This window comes from Micromys minutus (genome assembly GCF_963924665.1).
Source record: "Micromys minutus genome assembly, chromosome: 13".
In the NCBI taxonomy this organism is placed as follows: domain Eukaryota; kingdom Metazoa; phylum Chordata; class Mammalia; order Rodentia; family Muridae; genus Micromys; species Micromys minutus.
In genome coordinates, this window is record NC_137982.1 from 55,422,100 (window position 1) to 55,447,593 (window position 25,494).

At 42.8% G+C, this 25,494-nt stretch overlaps 1 protein-coding gene across 2 annotated transcripts in view; it reads right to left on the reverse strand.

Moving 5' to 3' along the window:
* TFPI (tissue factor pathway inhibitor) overlaps positions 1–24,189 on the reverse strand; it is a 39,225-nt gene extending 15,036 nt beyond the window's left edge. The window contains exons 1-5 of one of the 2 annotated variants that reach the window (XM_080927552.1): positions 24,134–24,160; positions 18,190–18,370; positions 15,530–15,630; positions 5,376–5,495; positions 896–1,093 (exon numbers count right to left, since the gene is read on the reverse strand). In XM_080927552.1, the coding sequence (XP_080783678.1) occupies positions 896–1,093; positions 5,376–5,493 (316 nt within the window). In that variant the 5' untranslated portion in view covers positions 5,494–5,495; positions 15,530–15,630; positions 18,190–18,370; positions 24,134–24,160. Of the gene's footprint in view, positions 1–895; positions 1,094–5,375; positions 5,496–15,529; positions 15,631–18,189; positions 18,371–24,133 lie in introns of both variants that reach the window. The other variant, XM_080927551.1, reaches the window with a different exon arrangement.
* Positions 24,190–25,494: the final 1,305 nt, after the last annotated feature.

A 25,494-nucleotide genomic window follows, 5' to 3' on the forward strand; every position in this document is an offset into this window, starting at 1 on the left:
CCAACCTCCCCCTTCCAAACGTATTTTAACTGATCTATAGGCGTGTAGAATCATACATAGTAATAGGGTGCTATGTCATATTTCAACACACTGTACACTACATAATGTTTACCCGCCCTCAAATAGATAGCTTTTTTTTTTTTTGAAACCTTTTAAAACTTTTCCGTGGAGCTCTTGGAAGGCATAATGCTGCATTGCCTGTAGCTGCCCTGCTGTGCGTTAGCATCAGGTAGGAGGACAAATTCTAACATCTGTAATCATTGTTAAAATATTATAAAATTATGATGTGACTGAAAGTAAAAATCCCGATAAAATTTAATAACCCATCACATGCACTATACAGTCTTTCAGCTGCAAATTCAACACCAAAGCTAGACCAGGTTAAGTTTACATGGAAAGAATAAAATATTGAATTTTTTTGTAGTATTACAAAATTTCAATATAAATGACTTGTTTATAAGTCAGTGTTAGAAACACTAAGCTTACTCAAATAATAGAAATATATATTTACATATACACATTTATCTTTGGAGCCTAACGGTCAGTTCTCTGATTCGTTATCTTCAGAGAAAAGAAGAGCGTGCTGCTTATAAAGTTGCGGCCAGGTCTATATGGAAACCGCTGTTTTCCTGCCAGCCAGCTCTCAGGTAGGTAAGCCGCATTAATTTCTCTGTATATATGAAACTCTTCTGCGGACTTATGGGCTCCCCTCCTTCTCACTATAGAGACGGTAATAAATGAAGCTTCATGATTTCATGATAACTGACAGGAAAAAAATCAAGAAAGAACAGTGAGCTAGAACCCTAGAAATGTAAAGAACGGGCTTTCTTGGGAAATCACGTTGCTCTTCTAAAGCTAGTGGAGCTGCACTGAGACCTCGCTCCCCGACACCTACCTGGTATGCACATCTTCTTACACTCTTCCAGGGTGTCAAATCGGTTCTCGTTCCCTCCGCATCCCCCATATATAAATTCCTCACATTGGTGAGTAAACATATTGAAGAAGTAACTCCTTATCATCGCTTTGCAGGGCCCATCTTCCATCTTCATTGCACAAAAGGTGTGCAGCGGTTTCATTTGCCGCAGCTCAGAATCTACAAGGTAAATTTAAAACACCTTGTGTGTGACTCTCTCCCAACAGTATTATAATGTCCTTGCTGTTGTTTTGTCAAATATACAATTCTCACCATCATTTTTATTGGATATTCTCTGTATTTACATTTCAGATGTTATCCCCTTTCCTCCCCTCCCATCCCTCTCCCCCTCCCATAGCCTCCACGAAGGTGGTCCCTCTCCTAACCTCCCTCTCCACTTCAGCACTTTGACGTTCCCCTACACTGGGAAAACGAGCCTTCACTGGACCAAAGGCCTCTCCTCCCATTGATGCCAGACACTGCCTCCTCTGCTGCATATGCACCTGGAGCCATGGTCTCTCCCTGTGAGCTCACTGGTTGGTGTTTTAGTCCGTGGGTCTCTCCCTGTGAGCTCAGTGGTTGGGGTTTTAGTCCGTGGGTCTCTCCCTGTGAGCTCACTGGTTGGTGTTTTAGTCTCTGGGAGATGTGGTAGGTTTGGTTGGTTGATAATTTTGTTCTTCCCATGGGGTTCACCATCAATTGTTAAATAAGAAAATTAAAGCTGAAAAGTCAGGTTTTTATGGGTTCGGAGCAAGTAACGACCTGAGTGGTGGAGCATATACGGTCCCGTACTGGATGATTTAGATGATCTGTAAGGAAGGGCTGGAACCTTTAAATGGCACAAACTAAGTTGTCCTCTAGAGGGCAGCAGTGCTCTGTTATAGCACAGCTGTAAAACATTGCTTCATTCACCATAAAATTATTTTAAATACCTAAACATGAATGGACATGACTTCAATGTTCTCATATAAAAATTATTTTAAAACAAGGTAATACATTGTAGATAGATGATAATCTAGTAATAAATCTGGTTTTTTTTAAGTTTGCAATTTTAAAATGTAAATTTTTGAAAAATATTCATATACATTTGATCTAGGCTACTTCAACTATCTTCTTCCGTTTGCAATTTATTATTATAGTTAAATATTAGGTTAATATCGTCTAGCTATATTTTCATAAAGTTAAGGTTCTAACGAAGAACTTGGGGTGTTCCCATCTATTTCTTCCTTGTTTACTTCTCGTTTGCGAACATGCCTGCAGATATGCTGGAGAGGAGGGGGCACAAGCTCGCTGTCTCTTCAGTTACTCACTGCCTGGAATTCGAAGGCTAGGCCGGCTGACTTTCTCTGAGGACACCAGGCCTCAGGACTCTGCCTTCCTCTGGCTTCCCACACTGGCCTGACAAACATCAGGGTCCAGCTTGTGTTTACGTTCGTTCTGGAGTAAAACCAGATCCTGGTCTTACAAGCCAAGCTCATTACCATCTCCTCAGCCCCAACCACTTGCAGCAGTGGTGAAATCACGTGTGGTGGGTGGAGTCAAACGTCTTTGAATCAAGAGTCACCTGAGCGGTGGCTTCTGCGCAGGCCTACAGGGAACGATTCGATTCGGTTCATTGACTGGAAAGACACAGCAGTGGGCTCGCAGTCTCTGGGCTGGGACCTAGACAGTGTACCCCGAAAGAGAGCTGGACACAGACTTTGACTCTCTGCTCTCTGGCTGACTTATATAAGATCTTCTTACTGAAATCTCGTGTGTGTGTGTGTGTGTGTGTGTGTGTGTGTGTGCGCGCGTGCGTGCGTGCGTGCGTGTGTGTGTGTGTGTGCGTGTGCGTGCGTGCGTGCGTGTGTGTGTGTGTGTGTGTGTGTGTGTTCAGTAAGACACAAAGCACAAGTTCAGCCTGTTATTTAAAAATTTCGCCACAAGAGGGAGACAGTGTACCACAAGAGGGTTGCTTCCTCAAAGTAGTTATAATAGTAACAGGCAAATTTTCTTCTGAGTAATTACAATCTCATGGAACTTTGTTGCAAAATCATCTAATGATTTCCCAGTGGTGATGCTAGATGCCTTTAATCCCAGCAATCGGGAGGCAGAGGCAGGCAGATCTCTGAGTTCAAGGCCAGCCTGGTCTAGAAAGTGAGTTCCAGGACAGCAAGGGGTACACAGAGAAACCCTGTCTCAAACAAACAAACAAAAACAGAACAAAAAAGCAGATCATCTACTTTTGTAGATGTTCTTTGTGATGCACGTTTTATCAAGTTGCTCAGACTTATACCAACAAATGACAGAGCTGACCCTCATAGGCTATGACACCAGGTATAATTCACACTGATAAAAGTAAGATGGTATTTGGATTAAATAATTCAATTTAGTAGTGTAATTTCTACTCCATAACATTCTAGAAAATGCTTTATGAAATTGGAAATTATTTTTGATGAAAATCTGGTGCTAAATTCACAGCAGCCCCTTAAAGACAAAAAGCACTATCAACTTTTTATTTTGTTATTAGCTTATTCTTCTTTAGGATATCCATATTAATGAAGTTACCATAATTTCATATCAGTTTATTCTATGCATTGAGCGTGTTACTTCTCACACCCGGGCAGGACGACCCTGACAATGGGAAGAGCTCAGGTTCATTTCTGACATACACATCCATCCATCCTAGGAAAGGCATAAGCCTCTCTTGGTTTCGGATTATTGGGATAACCTTCTTGATTATTAAAACTGTGTCCTGAATACGTATGTATCAACACTCGGTTGTTATTGCAGATGCGGCAGTGCGCTGGGGTAGCAAACCCCTCTCACGGAGCTTGCAATCACTGGTTTATAATAACTACATGATAGCCACTTACTGAAGAGTTTACTAGAGAGGGAACAGCAGAGCACCTCGGGAAGGAGTAAAGGGGTAGGATAATTCTTCTTACATTTGGAAGAGCTGAGGATAATGCTCTAAAGAATAAGGAACATCACTTTGTACCCAGGAAAGTGGAAAGTTTGTAGAATAATGTAACAATCTGATCTGATGTAACCAGAAAACAGAGTTATAATTTACGTTTAAATAATTGAGTGTTTATATTTTGTACCTCTTAGTCTAAGGGTAACAATCTGGTTTCCTTTCCAGTCTTGGGATGTCAAATAGGAAGCTCAGTAAAATATGGAATGTTCCAGGACATGGGATGCCTGAGTGTTACAATACCACTTGCCTGGAAAATGTTTGTGAATCTAGGACCTATAGGTAACTAGGTGTCTAAGGGTCCACATGCTGTGTGCCTCTGGGTATTGCAAAATTAATTAAAAATTATACGGAAATAAAACAGACCTAGATAAGACTGTGCAACTAATTGATCAAAAGAACTTCAAATCCACAATATTAAGTCAGGCGGTAGCTGCAGGACTCCGGCCTCCAATCCTAGCCCTCTGAGCCTGAAGCAAACGCTTGTGCGTGTACAGTCAGCCTGGACCGTGTAGTTGACAACCCTCCATGACGCTGTGAGGATTTAAGTCTCTCCTCTTGCCACCATTTTCCCTCCCACCTACAGTGTCAGGCTCAGAGGATGGCTTTGTCCAGCCTCTGTGAGCAGGGAAGACACCGGACAAACTCCCTAGAGAGGAGAACGTGCTTGAGACTCTAACGCCTGTCAGAACTATGTATAACTCGAGGCTGTCGAGTTCTTAATTCTTCCTGTTACCTCAGTTCTCCCAATAGTTCTGTACAAAGTGTGACTTTGGGGGATCTAGAAATCTACAATGGTGAGCGCACACACTTTCATTCTTGATATTCTTGGCTCACACGTCATGAAACTGGAGCTCAGCCAGATCCCCACGTTAGTCTAGTCTCGGCCACGTGACTGAGAACACCAGTGAGAAGCAGGGGGTGGGTGGCTGGCGCTTTTCCTTTTCTTCTCTAGCTCAGAGATAAAGAACTCTCCTTCCGAGCTTCACCTCTTGAAATACTTCAGAGCTAGTGCTGAGCTTTACTGCAGAGCTCTACCGTCTCTCCTGCCGAAGTGGCTTGATGTGGCATAGTCTAAAAATTAACATACCCAATACCAGAATCGTCTTCAGAAAAAATACCACTTTGTTTTTTTTATCAAGGGGGCTGGAGAGATGGCTCAGCAGCTAAGAGCACTTGCTCTTCCAGAAGACCCGGGTTCGATTCCCAGTAAGCCAAATTTTAAGTATTAAAACTGTGTCCTTTATCTATGAAGTACTGGGTTGTAACAGACTATAACTCCAGGTTCAAGAGACTCAATGTATCTTTGTCTTCTGGGGACACTGCACACACGGTGCAAAGTCATGGATGCAGGCAAAACACACATACACGTAAAATAATAAAGCAAAAAAACTTTTTAAAATTTTTTTAAAAATTAAAAATTCTAGTTCAATGAAAACAGACGACCCTCACACTCCATTGAGGGTTTTGAGAAGCTAAAATAAATCGATCTTCGCAATATTTTACCTGCGTTTGTCGCATCGTCAGCTTCCGCGGGCAGGGCATTAAGAAGCTCAGGAACAACGCTAAGCAGCAGACACGAAGCAGTCCAAAAGGCAAGCTCTTTCTTCATTTTGTAAGTCATCGCTGAAATGCAACACAAACACGCTTACACGCTTGAGAAGTGGTCAGTGCGGGTGTCTCTGCGGGCTAGCAGGAACCTCACAATTCAGCGATCATTCAGCACATTCTAAAGCTCACCTTTAAAATATGTGCATGAAGCATTTACGGTTGCAAATACATCCGGACACTTAATAGTATTCAACGGGAGGCTTTGAAAACACAAGGTAAACGTGTGAGAGGTGCAAATGCCGGTTAATATGAGTTGGAACTATCTCTCAAATGTGGAATATAAATTTAAACGCCAGTGGGGAGGGGATGACAAAATGGTGGCTTGATGCTTTAAATGCAACCTAAAATGAATTAAAAAAAAAAAAAAAAAAAAAAAACCTGGTCTAAGCAGGTTGCAGTTTCCCTGACACAGCTACTTAGAACTAATTCTGTTTTATTGTCCGACACTTTGTTGCTGATGTTGTTGTTAAAGGTCTTGAGGCATCTTTTGTCTTACTCCTTCCTCTTGCTTAGGTCCCTACTTCAGAAGGAAGCATTTTCACAATCCCCTCCTCCACTCCTGTAACATGTGTTTTAGAACTCACTTCCTAACCACATTTTCAGCGAGATAAGGAGTCAGCAGCTGCTCACACAGGCGAACCGAACCGTCCCCCCAGCCATTCCCTCTCCAGACCCTCAAGTCACCTTCCCCGGCAGGGAGCTTTCTGCCTTAAAGACTGAGAAGTGTTGAGCCAGCCCTTTTGCACCCGAGGGAAATGGGTTCCCGTAGGAAGCCAGACATTTCCTGCTTCGGAAAGACTTAAAGATCTAGATCTAAAAAGGAAAAGAAGTTGAAAAACATGTAGCTTTAAAAAAACAAAAGACAAAAAAAAAAAAAAAAAACAAAAAACCTTCCCCCTTTGCACTCAAAAGTGACAGGAAATGATGACCGTGGGACACTGAAGCTTCAGAGTCAAGAGAAACACACGGTCTACAGCCACCCTTCAAATGCCTATGTTAGACAGTATATGTAATTGTCTTATTTTTACTTCTATAACAGAATTACTAAGACTGCATAATTTTTAGTTTTATAGAAATTTCTGTCATAATTCTGGAGTTGAGAAACTGTCAAATCAGAATACTGACAAATAGAAAGTAAATAAATTAAAAGACATAGGTGGGTTCAAATCATTAATAGTAAAGTAATAAGTGTCATTTCACATTCAGCATCACTAAAATCACTGACAAGCTATATATATATATATGAATAATCGGGTTTCTCGTGACCGTTTGAAAATGCTAGAACACAGCCGAACTTCAAATTTTTTCAAATGCTTTCATAGACGCTGGGATTCCACGGGAAGTCCACTGCAACTGTATTCTGAATAGACTATGAAGCAGGATTGTCTGTTTGTCTGTCTGATTCAGAATGCCGTCTCAGGTCAGATACCTGCTAAAAACTCAAGAGCAGAGACTCTAAATCTACCAAGTTATCCTGTTTCAAAGCTGCAGCTTAAAACATGGCTTATTTAGTCATTTTAGTCAAAACCAGCTTAGATGAATTAAACCAAACGTCACTAACCACACGCCAGAAAATATGGAGCCGTCTAGGCCTAGAGGGGCTGATTTATGTTATTCTCAGAAACAGCTTAGAAGCAAGGGACGGAGCACCATCAGGTATCTCTAACTGCTTTATTCTCTGTCTCCGTACAGCCTCTCCCCTTTCCCCTCCACATAGCATAGAATATGATCCTCACCCTTCCTGAATTCTGGACCGTCAAAACGGTTTGGCTACTTTCTTTACACACCAGGTCCAAACAGCTCGCAAACAACGTTGGCCATTCAATTTGTGAGAAGCGGAACCTTTTGTTAGAGCTCCTTTAAAATGGAGCTTCCTGGGAACCCAGGTGGACTCGTGAACTCCAAACCTGACTCAGATGATGCTAAAACTGAAAGGCGTCTGGCATAAGCAAAGGCAACATCCGAACTGTGACTTGTCTTCTATGAGGACCTGTGGATGTGTGCCTGTGGTCGCAGATCTAAAAAGTGGATTCCAGCTTAGCCAGGGATACAAAGAGAAAAAACTGTCTTGAAACTGCCCACCCCCAAAAGAAACAGACGGACTCTGACCTGGTATAATACACAAAACTTCACTAAAAATAGGTCAGTAGCCTAAATAAAAGAACTAAAGCATGTAATGTTTTACAATTGACTAAATCTTTGTGCTCATATATTAAGCAAAATCTCTTAAACATAAAATCAAAAGCAAAAATAACCAATGAGAAAATATTGTTAATATTAGAAATGTATCCTACAAAACAGCTAATTCAAAAAGATGCAAAAAAAAAAAACTATAGAATAATAGAAAATACTTGCGAAGTATTTATCTGATATGGGGCCTGTGACTAGCCAGTAGAATTCTCATGAGCCCTTCCCCCATCCATGCTGAGGTTTTGGCTGGCTTACAAGAAACATAACTTTACTTGATTCAGTTATCTGGGCCAAAACTCCTTCCTAGCCAGGTCATAAGCCTTGGAGGTCAACCTAACACTGCTATCCTGCTAAATGGACAAAATACTGAACCAATTCCCAATGACTTATCACTGTACCCAGAGATCACAGCATCGGCCCTCTCAGTGGACGATGAAAAAGCGTGATGCAACTGGCAGACAGTCACTGGTCTGGTCCAGCATCTCTGCAGGTAAGCAGTGTACACACTGTCATCTGTAAATGATCTAGAAAGTGTCACTTTTACACACGAGCCTGTTTGTTACATCTGCTTAATCCCAGCACTCAGAAGGCAGAGACAGGCATATCTCTATGAGTTCGAGGCCAGTCTAGTCTACAATCAATACTACACATAAAAACCCTGTCTTGGGGGTGGAGTGGGGATAATACATGTATCACAAGCTGCTGCTAGTAAATTTGAGCTTCCTGATAAAGATTTACTTTACAGTCATACCCATTAAACCACAACAGCTTGCTTGCTTTCCTTTTTTTCTTTCTTTCTTTCTTTTTTCCTTTCTTTCTTCCTTCCTTCCTTCCTTTCTTTCTTTCTTACTGTTAAAAGGCACTGAACTGTTTATTTTAAATACATGGATCACCTAACCCCCCAACTCTATCTCAGTGAAGCTGATGCTTAAAGATATCCACCTCTTATTTACCATGTGTAAGGGTAGCCTGGCCAGTGTTTCTTGTCTTAATGGTCCCATGAAACAAGTTCAACGACCTTTCCCAAACTCCTCCTCGTCCTACACCTCCTCCTCTTCCTACTCCTCCTCCTCCTCCTCTTTCTCCTCCTCCTCTTCCTTCCCCTCCCCTTTCCCCTCCTCTTTCTCCTCCTCCTCTCCCCTCCCCCTCCCCTTTCCCCTCCTCCTCTTCCTCCTCCTCCCCCTCCCCTTTCCCGTCCTCCTCCTCCTCTCCCCTACCCCTCCCTTTTCCCCTCCTCGCCCTCCTCCTCCTTCTCCTCCTCCTCCTCCTCCTCCTCCTCCTCCTCCTCTTTCTCCTCCTCCTCTTTCTCCTCCTCCTCTTCCTTCCCCTCCTCCTCTTCCTTCCCCTCCCCCTCCCCTTTCCCCTCCTCCCCCCTCCCCCTCCCCTTTCCCCTCCTCGCCCTCCTCCTCCTCCTCCTCCTCCTCCTCCTCCTCCTCCTCCTCCTCCTCCTCCTCCTCCTCAGGCAGTTTGCTTTCTTAATCTCTGTGCCTTTTTATTTGCTTCTCAGTTGTGAGCTAGCAGCACTCTGATGCCTTGGAGAAAGGAAATCAGGGAAACAGGCTGCACAGCGGTTGTCTTAATCGTCTCGGTTGTTTTCCCTCTAGGTTTTCAGGGGTTTTGTTTGGTTTGTTGTTGCTGTGCAGCTGCTGATGCTGATGCAGAGAGGCTGCCTTGACAAGTCTTTTCCATGTTTTGGAGTTATTTGAAGTCAAGCAGTATTCTCAACTGAAAATTCCAGGACATGTATACTGACTAGGTGCCATAAATGAATTATTGGCAATTTTTTTTCTGAGATCGTCAAAGCCACTCCCTAGTGTAGAAATGGCTTGACTAAAGAAGAGGTCTGTGAGCCAGGTTTGCATTCTCAGGAAAAGAGTATTTTCTGGGAACACATATTGTGGGAACGCAAACATTTAGATAATTCTCCAGGGGAGAGCATGACTGGGAGGCTGCACGTTACCACATACCACAGAGTGATGAGTCCACACTGGGCCTCGTTTATCTCCTAACTTCCCTGGGAGCCACATTCCTACTGCTCATGCTCATCGCTTCAGCAAGGCGTGAGCATCGGGCTCCTCTATGACATAAAATTTAAAGTAAGCTACATGGAGCTCTGGCCGTGAGACATAAACGTTAACTTTAAAGATGATATCGGAAGCACAAAAACATTTACTATGAAACACTGTACATTTCTGTAATGTTTTCAGAGAGATTTCCAACCTGATAGGTTGCTGTATCTTGACAATAATGCTGAGCAACCTGCCGAGCAGGCATGCAGAGCTGATGTTTGCTATACGTCACCTACATTCCAATATCAAAGGCCTGCTTTGATAGCGACCAGGAAGAAGCTGAAGGGACCATGAACGACGTTTGCCTGCAGCGCTCTTAAAAGAGCTAAGATGTACAGAGCAGGAAGCACATTAACACAGGAAAATATAAAACTAATATATAAGAATATCGATTATTTACGTTCTATTTCTCCTGAAATATTATCTTAAACCTCCTTTTGCAAAAGAAGCTTAGGCGGTGTCTGCTACAGCAGGTGGAATCTGGTCTCTGATAGGCTAATACAGCAGGTGGAATCTGGTCTCTGATAGGCTAATACAGCAGGTGGAATCTGGTCTCTGATAGGCTAATCCTGTGAGTAAATGTATTAAGTAATATAAATTATACAAGAATAATTATTTTAATTTTAAACTGAGGGAATGTTTTATTCTTCTAATTTAAACTCTATGTTTTATTAACAATTACAATTGTTAACAAAAAATATTACCCAACACTCTATCCACATATATACAGAAAATCAAGTTTCAGCCGAATTCGAAGGAAACCTGGGAATTCCTCGCCTACTTCCATGGATATGGTGTAGAAGTTTGCCCTACGAAAAACCTGAATAAACAGACAAGACTAAGCCTGTTTTCAAAACAAAATGTTTTTAGGAGAATAAAAAACGTGCCAAGTATCATATTTTCTTTTGTTCTCTAAACTTTGGTGGGAAGAAAATCCATAAATGTACCCATCAGGAAATCAGCTAGAGAGAGAAGCTGGAAGGAGCGAATCTCACTGGGTCTGAGCTGTTTCAGGCACCTACCTAGTATCAGAGTTTGCCTGGTCTGGTCTTGACCTTGTGTCGTGTGTTAAGCTTGTTTAGATGGTCTCCTGGGGATGCTCTGCTTAATCACGAGGTGAATCTTTCTCAGAACATGTATCTGAAGAGGTCGGGCATAGGCTGTGGAGAACTCACAACTATTGCTTTGTTAAGTATCAAACTACCTTCTAAATACCTGTTCTTACAAACATAGCACAGTGCAGCTTTCAGCCCCCATCCAGCAGACTCTCGGTGCCGTTCTTAGAAAGATTCACAGCTGGTAAAGTAGAGAAAGTGATTGATTGTGGAGCACTGGTCCTTAGGTGAGACATCTACATCACAGCAAGTTCCCATGCTCAGGCCAAACTAGATGGAGTGGGAAGATCCTCAGAGCCAGAGTTCAGGGAAGGTTGCTGAAAGAAAGTCTTCTGGACCTGACAAGGCTTTTACACTCAAAAAAAACTCAGAGTGACTGGAGTTGCCTGCATAAGACCTGTACAAGATCAAGCCAGCCTAGCACAGTTAAGGACAACTCAGGAGGCCCACCTCAGCCTGAAGGGTACTGTTACGGATGGCTGCTGAAGGTGGTAAACAACTCTTTTCATAGGTCTGGCTAAGGAGAGTGTGCAGTTGAATGCTGCTTATGGGATAAACTTACTGCACTTGGCCTGTTTAAAAACAAACAAACAAACATGTTTTCAGCTTATTTAAGTCACTAGGAAGTTGTTCCTACCTTGAATGTACCCTATCTGCTGGCCTGAGATGGAGCACTTCCTGGTAGAGTTGGACTGTTTTTTTAAAAAATTGTTGACTGTTGCAAAATATTTCACTGCCTCAGCTATTCCTACAAGGTAATGGGTCACAAGCTAACTGCTAAGTTCTGCTTTTGAAGGAACCGCTCGCTGGCTCGCTTGCTTGGATGGATGGATAGATGAGGCACTGGCTGAACGTCTGTTACAAAACCAAGCCTCGCCTGCACCAAAACAGGATACAAGTTAATTTGGCTCCCCTAAATTTTTACTTTATGGTTTTTGCAGTTATAAACCTTGTGCTAACAGTAGCTGGGGCCTTATCTAGAAAATTTTCTCTGGTTGGGTCCTGGCCGGTCTCTTTTTATTATAATAATAATAATAATAATAATAATAATAATAATAATAATAATAATAGATGTCTAATTATCTAAAAGAAAACTTGAGTCAGACTGGAGAATCTCTGAACAACCCCGAACCACAACAGTAGGTTACCCAGCCTCTAGTTGGAGTCTGGATAGAACCTCCATCCGTGCCCACCCTGACAGCCCTAATGGAAGGAGGGGGAGTGGAGAGTGGACTTGATAAAACACACTGTATACTTGTTTGAAACTATCAAAAAATGTTACCACTTTGTCTCTAGACAAAGGGGAGAGAGGAAGGGAGGAAGTTCATTGTTCAGAAATACCTGCAATTCTTTTTTAAAAAATTATACTTATGAGTTAAATATTACAAAAATGATTAGATATACAGTCACGTTTATTTCAGCAAAAGAAAATATCATATACCTAAGTGATGTATCTACTCAGGGTTGCAGCAGTTATTAGATGTGATGATGCTTTTCTTCACTCATGCTGTGTCCTTCAAACTGACTGGTGAGGACAAGTACGTGACCATGGGGGGGGGGGGAATGATGTTCAAGGAGAGATACATAGTTTAACAAGAGAAGATACAAAGTTTTGTAAGAATGTAGGCATATTTTTGTCATTCTTCTTTAAAGTTTTTGTATTTACATAGTTTTCATAAAAGTACAATCTCTCTCTCTCCTTCCTTCCTTTGTACACAGAATCTTATTATATAAGTTGGCCTTGAACTCCTAGTTCTGTCCTGTCTCCCCTAAATGATGATATTATATCATATGCTACTACACCCATCTATATAAGTACATGACTCCTTTTATTTCCTTATATGAACAGAGTAAACATCCAGATTTGATTTCTTCCGAATCACAAGGGACTGATTTTATGCCACTTGACTAGCAGCTGGGGATTATTATCTTTAAATAATTTAAAAATATTAGTCACATACTAATACTTAGTTCCTGAAAAACAATTTTTCATATATGTATAACTTTTTAAATTATTTTATTGGATAATCTCTGTATTTACATTTCAGATGTTATCCCCCCCCCTTCTTCCTACCCTTCCCTTTGCTTCCATGAAGGTGCTCCCTCTTCCAACCACCCTCTCTACCTCAGCGCCTTACCATTCCCCTACACTGGGAAAATGAGCCTTCACTGGACCAAAGGCCTCTCCTCCCATTGATCCAGACACTGCCTCCTCTGCTGCATAAATGTTATTTTTGTCATTTTCTTTGTTGGTCATTGAAGCAGTGATTAGCTGATATTCCCAACAATCAATATGATCGTGGGTTAGCTCACCAAGGCTAGCCCATGCGTATCCAAAGAACAAGTCTTTAATCTATGTTTACCATGGTGATTTAGATGTCAGTATATGATCATCTCTGTCTAGGGAAGCGGTTCTCAGCCTTCCTGAAGCTGTGCCCCATCAATACCGCTCCTCATATATGGTGATCTCCAGCCATAAGACTATTTCATTGCTACTTCATAACTAATTCTGCTAATGTTATGAATCAATGTAACTATGTGATACGTGACCCCAGCATCACGGTGCACAGATTGAGAACCACTGGTCTAAGGGTACCCGTGGGTGTGTATTTTATCTTGCTGGGTTGAAGATGGGGTACTTTTGAAAACTGATCCTTCATCCAAATGCACTATATAGAAAGATCCACTCAGAGTCACCTTTAACTTGTTCTATGATGTCATACCTGTGACTCAAACAGCTGCCAGATGAGATTAAGAAAGATGGCCCTAAGTAATTTGATTTGCTGTAAAATGATGAGACTATTCCAGAAAGAGCCTGCATTCATGCTGAGGTGGCGAGTCTTGAAACATCCTGCCTCTGTGTTTTGACTACCGGGGGCTAATGACTGGCCCCATTCATTTAAGCTTCTGCCTAGTATGGTTTTTCTTTTGGGAACAAAGTATAATTGGGCAATGGTTGTTTGTGCTTTCATAAACAAGCTATTAACCAATTGTTAAAAAGCATCTTCAGTTAGTTAAGGTGATGAAATAATGAATACCATGTGGCTCACAAAGCCTAGAGGAGCCTTCCTTGACTGTGCTATAAGCCGGTAAGACGACACAGCCAGTAAGTCACTCCTTACACAAACACTGCGTCTAAATTAATCCACTCAGCTTAGGCAAAGGCAGAGGGAGGGACTAAACTCCCTAAGTTGACCTGTTTTACTTCTTTTAGTTTTCTGAGGCAAGGTTTCCGTGTAGCCTCACTGTCCTGGAACTCCACAGACCAGGCTGGCCTTAAACTCAGAAATCTGGCCACACCCAGTTGATCATATTTTTAAAGATTACTCAGGCCAAAAATTAAGTATGGGGAGCAATTAAAAAAAAATTTGGGGGGGGGGGGGCTAGAGAGACTGCTCAGTGGTTAAGAGCACTGTCTGCTATTCCAGAGGTCCTGAGTTCAATTCCCAGCAACCACATGGTGGCTCCTAACCATCTGTAATGGGGTCTGGTGCCCTCTTCTGGTGTTTGAAGACAGCTACAGTGTATAAATAAATCTTAAAAAACAAAACAAAACATTTTGGACATAAAGAATGAATATTAGAACATGGAGTAATTTTTAAAGGAAACAGAAATTAAGCACTCAAACACGTGACCTTCCCTACATGATTCCTGGCTCTGGTTTGTCTGCTTAGTGAGAGATTGACCAAACCAGTAGTGAATCTTGTTCTGGAGTTGGCTCTAGCTACAGAGCATGTTAATTTCTGGACTGCTCAACATAAAATTCCCTGATATCATAATATATCCATATTTGAAACTGTGACCATTTTGATGACTAATTATTTTTTGTTAGGTACAATAGTTGACACAAATGGTTCTATAAAACAAATAAGGTTCCTTGTAGAATAAAGACGCTAAAATCTTTAGATTATGCCGCTCTAACCTCTTAGTTATAATATAAAAAGTAAAAATGGGCCAGGCAGTGGTGGCCGCAGACTTGATCCAAGCACTTGGGGAGACAGAGGCAGGCAGATCTCTGAGTTCAAAGCCAGCCTGGTCTACAGATCGAATTCCAGGACAGCCAGGGCTACACAGATAGAAGCCCTGTCTCAAAAAACAAAAGCAAAACACAAAGTAAAAATGGAAATCATCCCATGGGGTCGGGGGTGGGGGGGATAAAGAATATTTTTAGGTTATGACAAAACCGCATGGATAATCTGAGATGTTAAAAAGATTAAAAACTTTAACGAAGGTATGGTCATTCCGTATGTACTGCTAGAGATGAGGGAATTCGTAAGTATTTTATAGATAAACCGAGACTTGGAAGACTTAGAAACCAGTTCGGCGGTGGGAGGGAGTATCTGGACCACAGCCTCATTTCTTATCTGTATCTAGTCTCTTACAGACTAGGCTGACTGAAACTCGCAGCTCCTCCTCCCTCTGCCTCAGGAGCACCACTGCATCCGGCCTTTCTTTGTTGGCGGGTTGGGGTGAGAGCAAGGATCACACCAGTGAGGGTGGGCAGGCATTTGTGAGAACGCCCCTGCAGGGCGCCAGGAATCTCAACCAGAGGTCGGCTTCCTGCCAGCCATCTCCTGATTGAGCACCTCCGCCTGGAAGCTACCGTAACTTTGTGACAGACACTGAGCAATCCACCTTGTGGTCGGGCCACCGCCATCTCGCTTGGATCTCTTACCTTGATGAGTCAGTGGTCCTCAAAAGAGATCTGGAGATGAGGTCCCAAAATTACAACGTCTTCAGAAGAAATCCGGAGACAGGTCCCGAAAATGACACCATCTAAAAAAATAATAATAATAGAATTTAGGGGTCTTAATTGGAGTTAAAGAAATAAAAGGCAGGAAAAACCAGAAGGGCGATAGAGCTCAAAGAGAAATCTGGAGCACGGCGGAGAGAACCAGAAGTTTAAGAAAAGCGTCTACTTGGGGCGAGGAACACACCCGTGCGTCAGACACACCGAGGAAGAAAACGATCTTCTGTAAAGCAGAGAGGGTGCTCAGCAAGCCTAAAACCCCAGTCTCTTCTCCGGAGTCCTGAGGTTTTAAAGTATCTGAAGAGCCTGCCTCCCCCTCTTTAGGGCTGGTCAGTTTGAGGTTGATTGGTCCAAAACTACGAAACTATGAAAGTACGTGTGACATGTCCTCATCAGGCCGTGAACGAGTTGAGCCAGTTCCTCGGTAGGGATTCTCCCCTTGAGGCTGTTCCTCAAAGTCAAAGGTGAAGAAGCTAGCTAGCCATTTCCGTTATCTGGCCACAGCCCCTGTCCCTCTCTGGTGCCTACCAGGAAGTCTGAACATCTTCTACCCTAATAGACAACAATACCAGCTTCTGGGAACAGGAAAGAAGGGCGGCTGCAGACTGCACCTGGCTTGCTTCGAGTGTGCCAAAGAACGGCGCCCCGGCTCACCAGGCCTGGGTCCTGCCCAAACTGTGGGCACTGTGGGTTCGGCTCCCCTACTCTGCCTCTCCAGGGTGCTTTCTCAAGTTCCACAGGAAAATCTCTTAGACCTTCTGGGTCCGGTGGCTGATGGATGCCCTGTGTAGCTGCGAAACTCGTTAACCTCTGCCCACAGCGAGGCCATCATGATCACCATCCTGGCTGCCCAGGTAGCAGGTAAATCTGTCATTCTTGATTGACACAGAGGCCATTTGGTTTCTACTTCCTGCTCAAACTTATCTGCAGATCTCTGGTGATGCTGACTACGTGCTTTATCAGTTCAGGAGCAGTACAGAGACCTTAGTCAGCCTCTCCCCTCGAAGACACAACAGAGTCACTAATCTTAGTCAGCCTCTCCCCTCGAGGCCTCAGTGGCCTCCTCTGACCGTTTCCTACTTAAAATAAGGCCTTGCCTTTTCCAGAGCTTAGGTCTCCAGCAGAGACAAGCAAGCTCACAGACATGTTTGCCTTGCTGACAGGCTTCCTGCTGACTAATAATAAACTCACAAAAAAAAAAAAAAAAAAAAAAAGATTTCAATGTAAAATCGAACCCAAGCAGCCAGGCTATTACCCAAAACTTGCTTTTTTAGTATTCCCTGATTCAGAAGAGCTTGCCTTTCAGTGACTTTGTCTAGCAATCAAATACCTAAGCCTCATAGTATTGGGTATTTCCAGGACAAAGGGAAAGTTTAAAGTTTATTGTGAGTTGCAAAGGTCTGAGGGAATTGAAGTGTGTGAAAATAATTTAAACCCTGTGGAAGATGAGACTTAAAGATGAGACCTGATGTGAAGACTTCAAGGTTTACTCGGCAGAGTTCTCAGGCGTTCCTCCAGTCCTGGTAAAACACTGGCTGCTAAACTTTTTTTAAAAAAATTATTGTAGCCACAGGCTCAAAAATTTTAATTTCCCTTGGTTGTGTTCTAAACGCAGTCTTGAAGGGGCTTCTCCACCCCTTTGTTTTCTTCCCTGCCAAGAAATCTGTCTTATTACAGGTAAATAAATACCCACACTTCTTTTATGCCGATAACTTGTGAAGCTTTGTTAGAACAGTTCATGTAAACTTCAGGGGTTCCATCCATCAGTGGTCAGAAGTATCAGAGGGTCCCTCGCCATTGGTAAGCCAATGTAATTGTTCTCTCTCTCTTGAGGTTCACTAGGCCAACAGGATCCTATCCCCCACCCCAGCCCACTCCACCCTTCCTGGACTGCGGGGACGACCCTCCCCGTCTGAGAAGCAGCTACAGAAGAGACACTGCTTCTCCCTTTACTCAGTAAAAGGCTGGTCTGCTAGTTCCCTCAGCTGTCCACGACAGAGGGGAGGTCTGCGGAATGTCTGGAGGGTAAATAAGGCCACCTTCCTGGGGAAGTTCCCATCTGACAGAGTTGTCCTTTCCCTTACCTCGGGCAGAAGTGACATATGGTTCCACTGACACATACCTATGGCTGCATATCAAAGCTCACGCTGGCCTCTGTCACTCCTCACAAGTATTTGTTATGCATTTCAAAGCCCCCAGACCAGTCACTCACGCCCAATCTCCCCCTCCCCAGTCTCCATCTCCCACTGTCTCCCCTAGTCTCTCCTGCCTTCCAGCCCTGGCCATGTCAAGCCTGCTGGCCATGGTCTGTCTACTTCTTTCTCTCTGCGATGCACTCCTCCAGATGCCTCTGTCTGTTCTCTTTCTCTCTTGTGCCTACAATAAAATCTTAACCAAATCATGGAGCAGGCATGTCAGAGTTTCTTTGCGGCATCCCGTCACATACAAGAATGAAACACATGAACCTTTGGAAACATGCTCAGAACACATGCTCAAAAGCACATGCAAACTGTTAGATTATGTTAGATTATTTAAGGCAGCTGTAGAGGGATGGAAGAAGGAAAGAAAGAGAGGCTTAGTCTGACCTTAGGTGGGACCATGTTTATTCACAGCAAGGAAGGGCTTTATCGCTCACGTGTGCAGATGGCCAAAATGCCTTCTGAAGAAGATAGGATGAGGCCCCTTATAGGGGCGGAAATGACTTCCATTGTCCACAAAGGAAGCTGGGAAGTGTAGTCTTTCAGCAGGAAACTATCATCACAAACTCTGAGAGGGTACAAAAAAATGCAAGACAGGGGTGTTAGAGCTGTTTTTTCTGCTGAGGAGGGTGTTTGTCAGAGTGCTTGGTTCAGGATCATTGAAGAGGAGACTCTGGTCACGAAGCAGAGTCTTAACTTGATCAGCTCCAATGGATCATTTGAATGTCATCCTGGATCCCTGAAGAGACTGGAAAATCATTATTAGAGGGCTGCAAACAGATTGTTTTGGTTGCAGAGTAAAACTGAGAGGTTTTCTGGGAAGACTGAGGACGCAAGGTGAGAGAGACAGAGTGGACCAGTGAGGAAGTGGCTGAGGAGGGGATTCAGGGTGACAGTGACTGGCCCCATTGCCAGGACTGTTGTACCAAAATGAGCTGCCAAAGTAGGTGAGGGCTACAGAGAGTCGGGGCTACAGGAAGGGACGGGGGAAACGGCGGACAAATGTAGGGACTTGTGTCTGGCCTAGGACGAAAGGGATGAAGGCCTCTTTCACTTAGAGTTTCTCCACAGCTCACAAAAGGTCTTTTTGTTGATGTATCAGAAGTGGACGGAGCTGTTGTAGGGTGAGAGCTATTGGGAAATGTGGGACATTCTGTTTGGATAGAGGGCGAAGTTCAGTAAGTACAGCGTGTAAAAGGCAAGGTCAAAACGTTAAGGATGCAGATAATACAGAGGAAAGCAGAGAAGCAGTGAAGGGCCAGAGGGAGGAAGCCAGAGCCTGTGCTGGAGTTGTTTCTGGTCTTCTCCAGGGCCGCATCTCAAACCAATTAGGATTTATTGTCCTGAAAGCAGTGTGTCCACAAGAGAGCACAAATCCCACCCCAGTAGTCAAAGCTAGTCCTCTTCAGTTTTGGAGCACAGCAGCTGACAAGGACTCAAGCTGGTCCTGAAAGACATTAAGCTAATCTGAGCTGCTGAGACACAAAGGTTAGGTGACACAGGAGAAAAATCCAGCTGTTTTAGTTCTGAGTCCAAAAAACAATGTCCAGCGTGGCAAAAAGAGTGATGACTTATATGGACCATGGCCCATTAGTCCCATTACGAGATCACCTAAACTGTTTGGGGGGGGGGTCAGCCATCTCTTAGTAACAGCTTCAAGGGTAAAGAGGGGACCAGCAGTGCCTTAAAAGAAGGTCCATTCAAGGGGCCATGATAAAACTTAACAGCTGGCAAAGATCCAGAGCATAAATGAGGAGGTAAAAACTGTCCAACTTTGTGGAGAACGTTAGCAAGCAAAGTTATATGAGGAAAACTTTTACATCATGATTAATATGGGGGCTGGGGGCTGGTGAGACAGCTCAGTGGTTAGAGCACTGACTGCTCTTCCAAAGGTCCTGAGTTTAATTCTCAGCAACCACATGGTGGCTCACAACCATCTGTAATGGGATCTGGTGCTCTCTTCTGGTGTGCTCACATACATAAAATAAATAGACATTTTTTAAAAAGGTTAACATGAGTTAAATAATGTTAAGTACAAAGTTAACACAAGGTTAAATGCAGCCGCATGACAGGTGGACCATGTACAGGTGTTGTGTAGAAGGAAAAGGTAACTGTAATTAGCGGTTTGTCACAACAGACTCCTGCATTCCGAACCAGCACCTGCACCTGGAAGCGAAACACCTGGTGTGGAACAAATTATTAACTCATTAAGAAAGATGCAGCTGCTAAGGTAGTAGCTCAGTGAACTAATCTCTTACTTCCTTATCAATTATTTATCCTTCCTTCTCATTCCCTACGGAGATTAAACGTCAGTCTTATGGAAATCTATACATGACTTAATTCTCTGCAACTCTTTGTATATAACTCCTTATTTACAAGAAATTGCAGACTTGACAATGATGGGAAGGAAGGCAGCATCTTAAGCAACTTACTGGTAATGAGCCCATAAAAATTATCGTGCCATGAAATAATATGCCGGTAGATTATTTCTTTCATGCTGATTATAATTGGCAGGAATCATTAGCATGTTACACGAGACTTATAGGTAGACAGTCATTATCCCAAAGATCACCTTTTAAGATCTTTTAAAATCTCTTCTTTAAACCACAAATGTTACCTAAAATTCTACAACCAATAATCTTATAGAAACTTCTTATTAATCTTTTATTGATGGCTCTTCAAAAGGACAAGGAGCATATGTTTTATATACGAATTCTTCGTCAAACCCAAAAAAGATTGTACCCACCACTGGCTGTACCCTTAACAGTCTGAACTCGTAATCAATCGGCTTTTATTAGATGCTTCTCAACCACTAAATGTGTTAACTGGCTTATATAATATAACGTTATGTTTCTCTTTTAGAAACAGCAAAACTTAAACCTACCCCACTACAAATGCCATTTCACTTGTTCCAGATGTGTATACAGAATAAACCCAACCTTTACTCACAACTCATATCTGTGCTTATTCTAATCTGCCAGTGTGCTAACATCTACCAGGTGTGCTAACATCTGCCAGGTGTGCTAACATCTGCCAGGTGTGCTAACATCTGCCAGGTTCAAGCCAAAGACAAGACGGTCCTAATACTTCCTTTTCAGGGTGCCCCCAGGTTCTCATAAATTCTTCCACACCACTGCCATCTGCTGGTGGGATTTGTGAAGTAAGCCTCAAAGGGTAAAATCTCCAAAATACGTGGATATAATAGTTGAAATACTTATCCAATGTGATTTTTGCTTCTGGTCACTGAGTGAAACAACCTCAGATACCATTAATTATTTATCATACACAATCTTCTTTCTAGGACTCCCATTACAACTAAGATTTGATAATGGTCCTGCCTGTACTAGCAAATGCTCTAAGGAGTTTTACAGTCCATGGACTATTAATCATGTTACTGGATCCCTTACAATCTACAGGGACCAAGTTATAATAGAACGACACTTTCAAATACTTAGATGGCAAAAACTTTTTAAATAAAAATGGCTATACAGACCCACCTAAATCCCCACATATTACATTTAGCGATGCTAACTTTAATAATTTTTTCACTCCAAAGAAAAAGGCTATTTCTGATTCCCAAAAGCATTTTTTTGCTAAAGAAGTAGCAGCCTAACTATGTTGAATGGTGAGGTCTGGAAATTAATCAATGGGAAGTGCCTGACATTCCTCTCAAGATTATACTGTATCTTTCCAGAAAGTAAATGAAGCCCTAGATAGCTCCCACTCTGAAACATCTGACCAGGACAGCAACTCGGAGACCACTGGACAAACAAACCATCTGAAGACAAGCATCAAACCGTCCAGATGCTCCCAAGGAAGACTAAGTCTCAGTACCACCGATCTGAAACTGAGACTGTTAGATTTATTGACTACATTACAAGTTAATTCCCAACTTGTCAATGCAGAATCCAAATGTCTTTTGTTAGGGGTGAAGTGGGGACAAGGCAAAGGACACACCTGTATCAGGAGACACTATGATACCCTCTTGCAGTGCTGAGGACTGTTTTGATTGGTTTCTTGGTCGGTTGTTTGGTTTTTGAGTCGGGGTTTCTCTGTGTAACCTTGTCTGCCCTAGAACTCATTCTGTAGACCAGGCTGGCCTCAAACTCAGAGATCTGGCTGTCTCTTCCTCCCAAGTGCTGGGATTAAAGGCATGTGCTACCACCACCCAGCTTAATTTACTTATATCTTTAACTAAATGATTAGTCTAACTGAATAGTAAAGGCATGCCCCACCACCATCAGGTTGAGAACTGTTTTTATGGTTTTGTTTTGTTTTTTAACAATCCCAGGAATAATTACTGAACTACAAAGATCACAAACACACACACACACACACACACACACACACAGAGAGAGAGAGAGAGAGAGAGAGAGAGAGAGAGAGAGAGCGAGAGAGAGAGGGAGAGAGAGAGAGAGAGAGAGAGAGAGAGAGAGAGAGAGAGAACCTTTAGCAGAAATCAATCAAAAGATGGGTTAAAATTGAACCACAGTTTTACAAAACAAAACTATTACAGTTTTTTTGTTGTTGTTGTTGTTGCTGAAGTCTAATTTTAGTTATTAACAATTTCCTGGAATATATTCTTTAATGTGTGCCTCCAAGCTTGCCCCATATAAACTGCATTTGTATTTAGCATGACAAACCATTCACTGTATGCCTCAGATATCTTTAACAGTTTACAGTAACTGAGTAGCTCTTTTATCAGACCAGGATTTTATAACTGGATCTCTGTTAAGTTTGACCTTAAAACTGTAATTCTTAAATTAAAAATCTTTTAGTAACAAGTAAACTTTAAACTATAAATACAGTCCACAGAGACTTGAAACTTCATTTTCCTGATCCTTTATAATACACTTTTTACAAAATGCTAGTTTGTTTTTTAATATTATTCACACAAAAGAGCTAATGCCTAACAAAGACACAGCCATCACAGTTCGTATGATCCAGTTTTAAAACAAACCATCTCAGAAGACTGATGTTGCTTCTTTAGTCTAAAGACAGAATCCAGTGTTAAGCTGGTGTGTGTGGGGGGGTGCCCCTTAGTCACCTTAACCAAAATGGTGCTCCCATCTATCTGTCCTCTCGATTATTAGTCATCGTTAAGTTCAAGCCCAGGACCAGCAGCTGAGGTGTCTATTTAACATACCAAGGCAGACCTGGCCTCCAGAATCTCCCAGCATCTCTGAGTCTCTACCTGTCACTGGGTGTGGATGGACTATCCTGCCTTCTACCCTGAGCTCTCCAGCCCAGAAGCTGGGCTGCCCTTCCTCTAGAGGCTCTTCCCTACGAGATACATTTTGGTTACCTCTTTTGCTCCTCCTATACCTTTGGCCTCCTAGGAGCTGCACTTGGATGCCCCCTCTCTCTTCCCCTCCACTTCTCCCCACATGGTTCAAGGTCATGACCACTCCGGACGCTCCCAGATGTGTCTGCCTCTGTCTGTGTAATGCCTATAATAAACTTTCTGAACCACCATACCTGTCCTTTCATTCCCGTTTCATTTATTTTTTTCATTCAATCATCAGCCAAGATGGCTACAAACCCCACGGTCGTTATTTACTCCTAGGTGAACCTACAGCCAAGATGGAAGGAGGGCGTGCGAGTCCTGAGTGTGTTTGTAAGCCAGGGCCTTGAGGAAAATTAAAACGAGCCATATGTTTTATGGGGGAGGTGCCTCAAACCACGGTAGCGTTCTGTCTTGTGGGATTATCTCAATCGGTTTAAGTATTAGAAATCGAAAGACGTTGGGCCAGCAGTAGCCATTTGTCCGGTGCATATTGAAGCCAAATTTGGACCGTGAGTTTAACAAATGAGCTAGGTGAGAGGTTTACCAATGGGAGCTTTTTAGATTAGCCTGTAGTGAGGCTGAGGCTGGGTATTTTGGAATGGAGAATTAACCCAAAGCAGAGTCCAGGGTAACACCCCCACAAAAAAAAAAAAAAAAAAAAAAAAAAAAAATCCTGAGTATCGTTTACGTTTAGGTCCTAATGCTGATTCAGTGAAGAGAACACTTGTTTTCAAAGAGGTCCAACGAACTTTGCATTCTGCATCAATCGAATCTATCCTCGCGATTATTAACAAATCCTTCATCCCTAGGCCCTTACCCTGAGCACTGCTTTATCAGTCAATAGAACACATTTTTATGAAGGTCACAAGTGCTTTGCTATTTTGCAAGGGAGTTTCCAAGTAGCCACCCTGAAGTTTTGTCGTGATAATTGTCACGTGGAAATTTTCCCCCAAAGTTTTACTGTGTTTAAATATGTAAGAAAAACATAGCACGAGATCACACCCTGGAACTTTTTGAGTTAGCGTATGCTAAAATGATACTGACCCCCGGTTTCCATTCAGATCAGTTTCCTGCCGGCAGTGACGCTAGCAGGGACCTCCAACAGGAAATGACTTCTGCAGTCCACAAGGGAAGCTGGGAAGTGTAGTTTCTCATGAACCTAGCACACGCCAGAGCACTCAATTTTGCTGTTTTAGCTTTAAAGACTTTCAGAAACCAGGACTTCGTTTGTGCTTTAATGTCTGAAATGAAGGAGAGGGAGATAGACAGAACCAGGAAGAACGTCATAAACAACGTAGCACCCAGAGTGTCTAAAAGAAGGCAGGCACCGTATAACTTGGTTTTACAGCGGTCAGAGACATGGCTCTGCACCTTGCTTGCTACCAAGCCTTATATCCAATACCCAGGACCCACAAGGTGGAAGGAACCAAATCCTGCAAGTTGTCCTTTGACCTCTACTCTCAGTGTCTGTGACACAGAGAGAGAGAGAGAGAGAGAGAGAGAGAGAGAGAGAGAGAGAGAGAGAGAGAGAGAGAGAGAGAGAGAGAACAGAGCACGGTGTTTAACTGGAATAAATCTTTTTCAGAATGTATGGTGGGATGTATATACGATATAAAGGAGGCTTGAGAGCTTTGTTAAGGAGTTGCCCTGTGTCCCCTGGAACTATATAAATACACTGAGAAACATTGCTTCAGCAGTTGCTTAGACTGCCCAGTGCACTCCCAGCAGAGTGGCCATTCTTAAATATTAATCCATGAGAATGCTTTCTAGTCCCTACTGTTTGCTCTGGAATGGGGTGTGGGTGAGTCTGTAAATACCAAGAAGTTTGGGTCTATTTGAATTTTAAACCTTCCAGAAGGGAAAGCACTGCTTTTGAGAGAACTTTTCACATGATCACAACTACAGAAGGAAGTAGAAAGGGGGCAGCAGAGAGCTTTGGGGCAAAAAGGGACTAGAAATCATGAGAAAGCCGTTGCCCTCTAGAATGACAAGGCAGAATCCAACATCCCCAAGTGCCCAGCCTAGTCTCCCCAGTTTACCTAGACAATGTCACCTCTCTGGTCTGTAGCCCCCAAACACTAAGATAAGGATAGTCGGACCTGCTCTCAAGACTGCCGTATGCTTTGCTTTGCTTTTTTCAGAGTTCAGAATTCAGAGCTGCTGGATTCTGCAGCAGGGCTGCCTTAGGGCAGAAGTGAGAAGAGAACAAACCTTAACTGTGAGGCAGAAAGATGAAGAGACAACTGGGGAGTTACATAAATAAGATTGGTTTAAATAACAAATCCTCTGTTATGACCAAAATAAGGACATAACTTCCTGGCATGGGTCTATTCTTGAGCCCCATGCAGTGTAACCGAAGGATGAGCCACAGACGGTGCCTTCTGCCCTCTGATCCTGGTCGCTTT